The sequence below is a fragment of the Nelumbo nucifera genome, chromosome 3 (genome assembly GCF_055504915.1).
Source record: "Nelumbo nucifera cultivar China Antique chromosome 3, China Antique-T2T, whole genome shotgun sequence".
NCBI lineage: Eukaryota > Viridiplantae > Streptophyta > Magnoliopsida > Proteales > Nelumbonaceae > Nelumbo > Nelumbo nucifera.
In genome coordinates this window covers 46,342,329-46,353,148 of record NC_142651.1, presented here as the reverse complement: position 1 = coordinate 46,353,148, position 10,820 = coordinate 46,342,329, and the positions used below count along the sequence as shown (strand labels likewise).

The window sequence follows — 10,820 nt, the reverse complement described above, 5'->3', positions numbered from 1 at the left end:
CCATAATCTTTTATTCAAAAAATACCCTTAACACTTTTTTGGCATAGAAAACCAAAATGACCAAATATAACCAATAGAGTAGTTGCCCGTGTCTTATTAAGGATAAAAAATGTATTTTTATTTTTATTTTCTTTTGATTAAATTTATTTAAATGAACATTAAGGTAAAGACTATCATTTTCCAAAGTCCTCTAACATAAGATTGATTATTGATTAAATCCATTGCAAAGTATAAGTGGTGTTTTAGTAAAATGCTAATTATAGGGTAAATTTTAATAAATTTATGAAATTATAAAGGATATTTTAGTAAATATTCATTTATATTATTTAATTTTCGCTTAATAAATCCCGTGCATTGCACAAGTCCCGCTAGTTGTATTTATATAACATGCACTTTTTCTTATCATTTTGATAGCTTTCCGTCTCATTAGTTGAATTTTGAATGGACATCTTTTTCTTTTACCGTCAATCCTGATAACGGAATGGGGGAAAATGTTAGAATTATGAAGTTCAGTGAGTCTTTGTAACAAAATAAAATTCAGGTGGACCAAGTGTCATCACTCAATATATACAGGGCGTCATTCTCTAATTTTATATTTTATATAAAGAAACTAAAAAGTATCAGCCGTTGCGGAACAGGAACTCCTAATCTCCCATAGTAACTGTTCAGGTTCCTTGCTCTCAATGGATAAAGGCTCCTGCACTAGTCTTATCTCTCACATTCTCAGCTGACACTAATGGCTGCTTCCATGCTCTTCATTCCCTGCTTCCTCTCCGGAAACGTCATCAAAGCCCTAGAATTTTCGCTCCCCAAACTCTTTATCTGCAAATGCGCACCTAAATTCGCTATCAACAATGCGCTCTCGTTGCCGAAGCGCCATCTTCTGCCCACAGGAGTCGCTCTCTCTAAGAGATTCGGCCGTGTTTGCTGCAGAAGTCTCTCATCGGGCATTGTTGACACAATAAGTTACGAGGTATTTCATGGAGTATTTCTCCTTATCCATGTTCCCTCTCTCTCTCTCTCTCTCTCTCTCTCTCTTATACTTTCTTGTTGAAGATGAAGACGAAAGATGAAAATGTGAAAGTCGTTTTGATTTTTAATATTAAAGTACCTTCGGATACATTTATCTTTGGATTTAAGGGATTAATTTTATTATAAAAACTATCTTTGGGAGGGCATATGATTAATTTTGTTGAAAAACTATTTCATGGAGTTTTTCTCCTTATCCATATTCCCTCTTTCTCTCTCTTATGCTTTCTTGTTGATGAGCTTATTTTACTTTGTAAGGAGGAGGTGAGAAATGCTGGTAGCGCTCCATTTAGATTTGAAAACATGTGGTTAGAGCACCCGAGTTTCATTAAGAAAGTAAAGAGCGGTGGTCATAGAGTAATCCGGTAGTGGTGTGGTGTGGGATGCGGTTTCATAAAAAGCTCCAATATCAAAAAGGAAGAATCAAGGAATAGAATCTATTAGAGGATAAGGAATAAAGATGGAGATTAAGTAAACAGTTAGAGGATTATATTCTTCACGAGGAAATAAGCTGGACGCAAAAGTCAAGATGCAAGTGGCTAAAAGAGACTCGTAGGAACACTAGGTTCTTTCATGCTTTGGCAAGTAGCAGAAGGAGAAGAAATTTTATTACCAGTTTGGAGATTGAAGGGGAAACTGTCACAAGTCAAAGAGAAATTGCAGAAGCATTTGCAAATCATTTTAAGCATATATTTAGAAGGCCCCTAAATAAATGGTGTGGCTGGAAGGTTTGGATTGGCCAACACTGAAGAGAGAAGATAGGGAGTGGTTGGAAAAGAAGTTTGAGTTGGAAGAAATAAAAGAAGTGGCTTTCTCAATGGATAGATCAAAGGCATTGGGCCCAAATGGTTTTACGATGGCTTTTTACTAGGATTGTCGGGAGATACTAAAGGAGGACTTAAAGCTGGTATTCGATGAATTCCATACCAGAGGAGTAATCAACCCTGGGTTAAATTCCACCTTCATTGCTTTGGTTCCCAAGAAAAGTGATGCAAATCATCCAAAGGATTACAGACCGATCAATCTAGTAAATAGCCTTTATAAGATCATCATTAAGGTGCTGTCCCTTAGAATTAGAAAGGTGCTTCCAACTATCATAGCAAGCAATCAAGGAGCTTTTGTGAAGGGGAGACAAATAACAGATCATATACTTGTAGCAAATGAGAGTTTAGAGGACTACAAGAGATCCCTATTCGATTCTAGGTTAAAGTAGAGAAGAAGAAGAGAAGAAGAAGAAAGAGGAGAAGGGTTCATCCAGATGAGGAAAAAATAGTCCTCTCTAGTCGACCCACTTGTATTTATCTCAAAATAAGTTTGGTTACAAGAAAGACTATATTGCCCCTCATAAGTGATGGGGCACACAACTTGGACCTGAATAAAATAGACCTTTCACTCTCACACAGATACACCCAAATGACCAAAATACCCCTGTTTTGTGAACTCTAACACTCCTCCTCAAGCTGGAGAGTATATGTCATATAGTCCCTGCTTGTCACAAATATAATCTACTCTGCCTCGGAACAATCCCTTTATAAAGAGATCTGCCCACTGATTTCCCGAGTTCACATGAGATGTGGCTATCACTCCACTGATCACTTTCTCTCTTACAAAGTGACAATTAACCTCAATATGCTTGGTTCTCTCATGGAAGACTAGATTGGAAGAGATGTGAACAACTGCTTGGTTATCACGGTATAGTCTCATAGGTTTGTCAACTGAGAACCCCATCTCTTGTAGCAAGTTCTTCAACCATACCAATTCACATGTGGTATGAGCCATAGCTCTGTACTCAGCTTCTACACTACTCCTTGCCACCACTGTTTGTTTCTTGCTCTTCCAAGTTACAAGATTGCCACCAAGGAAGGTACAATACCCTGTAGTTGATCTCCTGTTTGATACAGAACCAGCCCAATCAACATCTGTATACCCTACTATCTCAAGTGGCCCTCCACTTTTATATAGAAAACCACGACCTAGAGCACCCTTCAGGTACCTAACAATCCTTAGAACTGCTTCCCAATGAGGAATCCGAGGATGTTGCATAAACTGACTCACCATACTCATAGCAAATGATATATTTGGTTGGGTAATAGTCAGATAATTCAACTTTCCCACCAACCTCCTGTATCTTCCAGGATCATCAAACTCCTCACCTGCATGAACACTCAACTTGACATTTAGTTCCATAGGATTCTCTACTGGTTTAGCACCTAACAACCCTATTTCTTCAAGTAAGTCAAGAACATATTTTCTTTGACATAAGTTAATTCCATGTCTTGACCTTGCAACTTCTATTCCCAAGAAATATTTTAGCTTACCCAAATCTTTCGTATTGAAGTGGTCTTGTAGAAATTTCTTCAACCTGTCAATCCCATTATTGTCACTCCCAGTTATGACAATATCATCCACATACACCACTAGCAAGATTTTCCCGTTTTTTGCATCATGGCTGAACACAAAATGGTCTACCTGACACTGTTTCATCCCAAAGTTTTTCACTACTTCACTGAACCTGCCAAACCATGCTCGTGGAGATTGTTATAGTCCATAAATTGCCTTTTTGAGTCTACAAACCTTATGATCCTCCCCCCGAGCAACAAACCCCGGTGGTTGATCCATATACACCTCCTCAATGAGATCACCATGCAAGAAGGCATTTTTAACGTCTAGTTGCAAAATAGGCCAATCATACATAGCAACTAAGGAAATCAACACCCGAACTAAACCAATTTTAGCCACAGGAGAAAATGTCTTCATATAGTCTACACCATACAACTGAGAATAGCCCTTGGGAGATACTTCACTATGTAGACCCACTTACACCCAACAACATGCTTACCAGGAGGAAGAGTAGTGAGTTCCCACGTGTGGTTGTGTTGTAGAGCAGATAGTTCCTCTTCCATTGCTTGCCGCCACCCTGGGGAGGTAAGGGCTTCCTAGACAGTCTTGGGAATGGAAACAGATGATAACAATGATATACAGTTGCGATGAGAAGCAGAAAGGTGAGCAACAGAAACATAATGTGAAATAGGATGAGAAGTACAAGTGCGTTTACCTTTCCGCAGGGCAATAGGAAGATCAAGGTCCGAGGGAGAAGCAACCATAGGATCTATTGACGAGGGCTGGATTGGAGGAGGGGCCGGTGCGCTTCTGTGAGTATACACTTATTTGATTGGTGGCCTCTTAGTAGTAACTGGCACGGGTGGAGGAACTACAACTGGAATGGGGACCACGAGAAGATGATCATCAACAGGGACAGGAAGAGGAACTACAGGGGAAGGAGAAGGAACCACAGTGCCCGAGAAAAAAAGGAACCGATTCAAAGAAGGTGACATTGGAGCACACAAATGACTTATAGGAGTTAGAATTATAGCACTTATACCCTTTCTGAGTCTTGGAGTATCCAAGGAAGATACACTTAGTAGCTCGTGCATCTAACTTGTCTAAACCAGGACCCGAATTTTGAACAAAGCAAGCACACCCAAAGACTCTCAGGGTAAGAGGAAATGGGGACAAGGTGGGAAAAACACGGAGAAGGGGGATTGACTTCCAAGGATGGACATGGGCATCCGATTGATCAGAAAACATGATGTGAGGACAGCATCACTCAAAAAACTCTTTGGGACATTCATATTAAGCATCATAGACTGAGAAGTTTCAAGGAGATGTAGATTTTTGCGTTCAACTACACCGTTCTGTTGTGGGCTGTAGGAACACGAGGTTTGATGAATTATCCCATGATGCTCTAAGTATTGCTGAAATGGTGTTGAGATGTACTCTTGTGAAAACGAGGTTTGATAAATTATCCCATGATGCTCTAAGTTCTGTTGTGGGCTGTAGGAACACGAGGTTTGCATTATCGGAGCGAAGAATTTTAATATGAACACCAAACTGTGTACGTATTTCAACATAAAATTTTTGAAAAATGGAGAACAATTCACTGCGATCTTTCATAAGATAAATCCATGTCATTCTTGAAAAGTCATCAACAAAAATGACAAAATACTTATAGCCATTGTATGACATCACTTAGATTGGATCCCAAACATCAGAATGAACTAAAGAAAAATGACTCAAAACACGACTATCATCTCTTGGACTGAAAGAGACTCTATGATGTTTCCCAAGCTAATATGATTCACAATCCAACGATGAAAGATGACTCAAAGAAGGAACCAGCAACTTCAAAGTTTTGAGAGAAGGATGGCCAAGTTTGCAGTGCCATTGAAGAGGAGTAAGAGACGATTGAAAGGCTACTAGAGGACCACCACCATCAAGGTAATACAATCCACCTGCCTCATGCCCTCCACCAATCTTCATCCCCGTCTTGAGATCCTGAAACACACAAGAAAAGGGATAAAAGGTTATGGAACAATTAAGTGACTTGGTTAATCTACTAACAGACATTAGGTTAAAAGGGAACTTAAGAACATATAAAACAGATGATAAAGATAAGGAGGAGAGATCAACATCACCAACACCACAAATGGGAGATGTAGAACCATTAGCAGGAGTAATTGTTTGAGATATGGAGGATCGAGAAAGAGAAGAGAAGGCTTGGAGTCCCAGACATATGGTCTGAGGCTCCGGAGTCAATGATCTAGTGTGAAGGCTTGGAAGCCAAGCAAGCCATACCTGAATGGGCAAGGGTAGCTGTGTTCTCCTGAGAAGATGTCAGAAGGAACTGCTCATATACTACATGAGGTACACTCACCATCTCCTTCCCAGAAGCACCAATAGATGTGGAGGGAGTCTGATCCGTTTGCTGATTTTCACTAACTATACCACTACCCCTAGTCACAGTATGGTCAACCCAAGTGTTGGGTGGACTATGTAAATCATAGCAGAAATTAATAGTGTGCCCCTCTAATCAACAGTATGTACACTTCCTAGGAGCATTACTTCTTCATTTACCACGACCTCCCCCTAAGTCTCGACATCCACTCCGGTCACCAGCCCGGTTAAACATGGGACCACCTCGGTTTCCTGGAAGTCCACGGCCACCATCACCACCACCACCACCTCTATTTCCACAACCTCCACCTCTAGCCACAACCAAACCAGATCTATCTAAGGAGGAAGAATGCTCTGTAGACTTAATAGATGTCCTCCTAAGACGGGCAAACACTTCTTCAAGTGAGGGAAGGGCAGACCCCCCTAGTATTTGTGCACGGATATGTTCATATTCAGCCTTCAAACCCACCGGAAATCTCGTTACGTCAAGTTGCTCATGTTGTTGTTGCTAAACTTGAACATCCGGTGTCAGAGGATGATACACATTAAGCTCATTTCAGATATTCCTCAAACTTGCATAGTATTCTTCCAAGCTTTGCTACATTGCTTCAGATTGAAGTACTCTTGGTACAACTGATACACCCTAGTTGTATTGTCTTACCCGGAATACAGTTTCTTAGCATGATCCCATATCTCTTTAGCTGTATCTAGGAACATAAAGTTCATACTGATTTTTGGCTCCATGCTATTCCACAACCATGTCATAATTTGAGCATCCTCCTGCTCCCCCCAGTCACTAAACCCTAGAGAGTCAGAGGAAGGTCTTTCCTCTCTCACATGCTTCACCTTCTTCTTGGCTTTTAAGAACACCTCCACTGACTTGACCCAAGGCACATAGTTCTCACCATTCAGTTTAATGGATGTCATTTGAGCATTCAGATAATCTGGAGAGATAATCACCCCAGTTTTGTTGTCACTACCATCTCTGGTTGACGACATTTTCAACTAAATTTGCTCACCTCACAAGGAAGTATGAACATCACCACAGAAATCAGTATGAACACCACCACACAACACAAGGTTTTACTTTCAACTATTCAGAATCATCCACACACCATTCAACACAGTACAACCACCACCACACCACTGCTGTTGTGAACTTCAGCAGTCGAAAAACCTTACTTTCAACACACATACGAGGTAAAAACAGAGGAGAACAAGGCTGATATGCATACTAATCACTTCAAACCTCCACAAAAAAATATTTTGAACCAAAACACAGCATTTACAGTCCACTATTTGGGCGAAAAACAAAACTGTTCATACCTGTCCACAAACAACCCTCTTCGTATCACAGAATAGAGGGCATCTAGTACACCACCTCAACGACCACCACCACAGTAACTGGAGGCATACTTACCTCCAAAACCACAAAACGACCACTCCTTTTTGGCCTCTTGTCGAGCTTCCACTCAGGCTAGAAGAAAATCGAAGAAAACTGAAATCTCCATCCTCGACCCCATCGGGCCGGGGATGGGGAAATTGCCATCCCTAAGAGAGAGTGTGGCATTCTTGTAATTTGAAAGAAAAAAAAGCAAGAGAGAGAGAGTTGGTAGGAGAGAGTGGCATTCTTGTAATTTGAAAGAAAAAAAAGCAAAAGAGAGAGAGTTGGTAGAGAGTGGCATTCTTGTATTTCTATGAGAAAAAGGCAAAAAATACTGTTAGATTCCATTTCCCTCATCCTCATGCCTTCTTACGTACACATTTCATGTTAATATATTTATATAAATATTTGATTATTAATAGAATTAATGTTACTCAATAAAGAATTCCCTGAACAAATGCTTAACAAAATGTAAAGATAGCTTTTTTTTTTGAATGTCATAAGCAGAAAAGAACCAAATAGTGAAGCAAGAATTGTGTAGGCTAAAATTATTATTTAAATAAATAGTTGTAGTGATATTTGGGATGTAAATAACTTAGTGTGGGTATTTATATGATTGCATTCTATATTCTGTTAAGTATATAATCTAATGAATTGGTTGGGCAATCCTTACCTTTCTTCCCCCAGACTTCTCTCTCCCCCCTTCCTCTCTCCCTTTTCTTCTTCTTATTGCAGGTACAGATTTCTAGTGTAGTAGCTTTTGAGGAAAACAAACCCAAATGCTACTATTAAGCAGAAGTCTCTTTTAAAGTAAGAGACTTGGAGAAGGCATCATATATACTTTAAAAAGTGTTTTTTGCACATACTATATGTAGGCCAGATAGCTTCCAAATGAATTGGGAATATGAATTTGAATATCTATCCTAACCTTAAAAACTTGAGAGCTACGTTTCAATCCATCTAGGTTAATGATTCAAATAGAGACACTAGAACGTTTAGTGAAATTATTGTATATCTGATTGTAGGACTTTTGAAATTAATGAAACTTTGATGATTTCATTTTAACCTCTCAATTTTCTCGGTTGAACCTTTGATTTTAAACGAGCATTTGGTTTTACCCTATGTAAATCACTAAGCACCTTTATACAAATCTTTATGCAGTTCTCTGATAGTGCTACAGAGGTAGAATTGAGATTAAAGCTAGGGTCTGGAGATATTCAAAGTTCTAGAGATATTTCCGTGGATGCTGATGAGAGTTCCTTAACAATAAGAAAGCACTGCACTGAGTCTCCCATAACTCTTATAGAAACTAATAATCTGTATGGGAGGATAAAGCCTGCTGAAACTATATGGTTTGTATGATCTTCCTTACATGAATTTCCTTATTCTTTAAAAGAAAATGATCACATGTTAGCTTGGGCTTACTGTTTCCAACAGGTACTTAGATGAGGATCAACTTGTAGTCAATTTGAAAAAGCAAGATCCAGACTTGAAGTGGCCAGACATCATGGAGTCCTGGGAGTCGCTTACAGTAGGAGTTGCACAACTTCTTAAAGGAACTTCAATCTACATTGTTGGGGAGTCGACAGAAATTAACCAGAAAATTGCTCAGAAACTTGCAGTTGGCCTTGGGTATGTTTTCCTCTAGGTAATAGGAACTGATGATTTTAAATTGATTTCTCTCATTGTTAATATCTGTTCCATTTTATTCATTTGCTATCTTACTGAATTTACCAAAAAAATTCAATGAGTTACACATTCATATTATTCAACTCCAAATATTTAAAGTGGAGAGGCTGCTCGTGTAGGATATTGACCCATATCAAGATGACATGTGTTGATGTGTAGTGGACACATGAAAATGCTCATCTTTATTTACTTCTAAAATGCACATAAAGATACATTATTCGTTTTATATAGTGCAAATATAGTTGTTCTTTTATTATTTGTTAGTTACAACATATACGGATACAGAGATACACATAGGACATACGTAGACTTAAATTTACCTGGAACTTCATACTTGGATTAAAATATTGGTTCTGGTGTTGTTGAAGGCATTTTTTTTAAAATCCAAATAACATTTAATAAATTAGAACTCAAATAAGTGGGTTAGCTAGTCTTAGATGTAAATCAGTTTTCTAATATCAGGTTTAAAATTAGTAATTAACAGTGCAAATCAGATCTGAATAATAGTGCAAGAGCTGTGTATGTTGAAGAGAAGAGGTAAGAGAAGAAGTCGAATAATTCACCATTCTCCTCTAACCCTATTTTATTAATCTCTAAAAAATAATGATGACAAGTATGCCCTTAAGTGGGCGGCCAGCTTGACAATTACATAAAGAAAATAAAACAAGAACAAATAACAGGCCCATTAAGTGAGGCCCATCAACATAAAATAAAAGATAAAAATAAAGGATATCACACAAGCAGCTGTTAGGGCCCATTCGGCCTAGTCTCTTTACACTCCCCCTCAATCTGAGCATAGATGTTAATCATGCCCAGCTTGCTTATATAGTGTGTCAATTTCCCTTTGGAAACTCCCTTGGTCAAGATATCAGCCAGTTGCTCTTCTGATGTGATAAATGGCAAACAAACTTCTCCTGAAGAGACTCTTTCCCTTATGAAATGCCTATCAACCTCAATGCGCTTAGTTCTGTCATGTTGAACAGGATTATGTGCAATGTTGATAGCAGCTTGGTTGTCACAATAGAGCATCATTGGTTTCTCATAGTCCACCCCCAATTCCTCTAGAAGGGATCGTAGCCATAGTAGTTCTGACACACCATGAGCCATTGCCCTGTATTCTGCTTCAGCTGAGGATCTAGCAACTACTGATTGTTTCTTACTTCTCCAAGACACAATATTCCTAGCAACCAGAGCACAATAACTAGAGGTGGACCTTCTGTCATCAATACATCCTGCCCAATCTGCATCAGTAAAGGCTTCCAGCTTCATGTGACCATGCTTAGCAAATAGAATACCTTTCCCTGGAGTACCTTTCAAGTAGCACAAAACCCTTTCTGCAGTAGCTAGATGAGTATCTCTGGGAGAATGCATAAACTGACTAATAACACTTACTACATAGGAAATATCTGGCTGAGTCATGCAAAGGTATAACAACCTCCCAAGCAGTCTCTGAAACACTCCCTTATCAGACAAAGGTTCACCATCTGTGGCAGAAAGCTTATGATTAGGATCAATGGGAGTGGAGATAGGCTTAGCTCCAAGTTTACCAGTTTCAGCAAGAAGATCAAGGACATATTTGCGCTGAGATATGAAGATACCATCTTTAGACCGAGCAACTTCAATGCCTAAGAAATACTGAAGATCTCCCAAGTCTTTGATTTCAAATTCAGAGTTGAGAAATCCTTTTAGTTTACTGGCCTCTTCAATGTCATTACCCGTGACCACAATATCATCAACATAAACAATCAAGAAGGTCACCAGAGTGTTATTTCTCTTCAAGAACAATGTATGATCAGATTGTGTTTAAATGTAGCCAAAGGAGACAAGAGCAGCCCGAAATCTTTCAAACCAAGCCCGAGGAGATTGTTTGAGACCATAAATGGATTTGTGTAGTTTACACACCTTGCCTTTCATTTCTTTCCCATACACCCCTGGAGGTAGAGACATATAGACTTCTTCATGCAAATCTTCATTCAAGAAAGCA

The 10,820-nt window shown here is 39.0% G+C and overlaps 1 protein-coding gene across 2 annotated transcripts in view; it reads left to right on the top strand.

The window, feature by feature from the left end:
* The first annotated feature begins 623 nt into the window (after positions 1–623).
* The window catches only part of SKL2 (shikimate kinase like 2), a 31,561-nt gene continuing 21,364 nt past the window's right edge, over positions 624–10,820 (top strand). For both annotated transcript variants that reach the window (XR_016084681.1, XM_010278521.3), the window contains exons 1-3: positions 624–973; positions 8,309–8,499; positions 8,585–8,779. Coding sequence is in view for 1 of the 2 variants with exons in the window: in XM_010278521.3 (XP_010276823.1) it covers positions 737–973; positions 8,309–8,499; positions 8,585–8,779 (623 nt within the window). In the remaining variant the exon portion in view is untranslated. The remainder of the gene's footprint in view (positions 974–8,308; positions 8,500–8,584; positions 8,780–10,820) is intronic.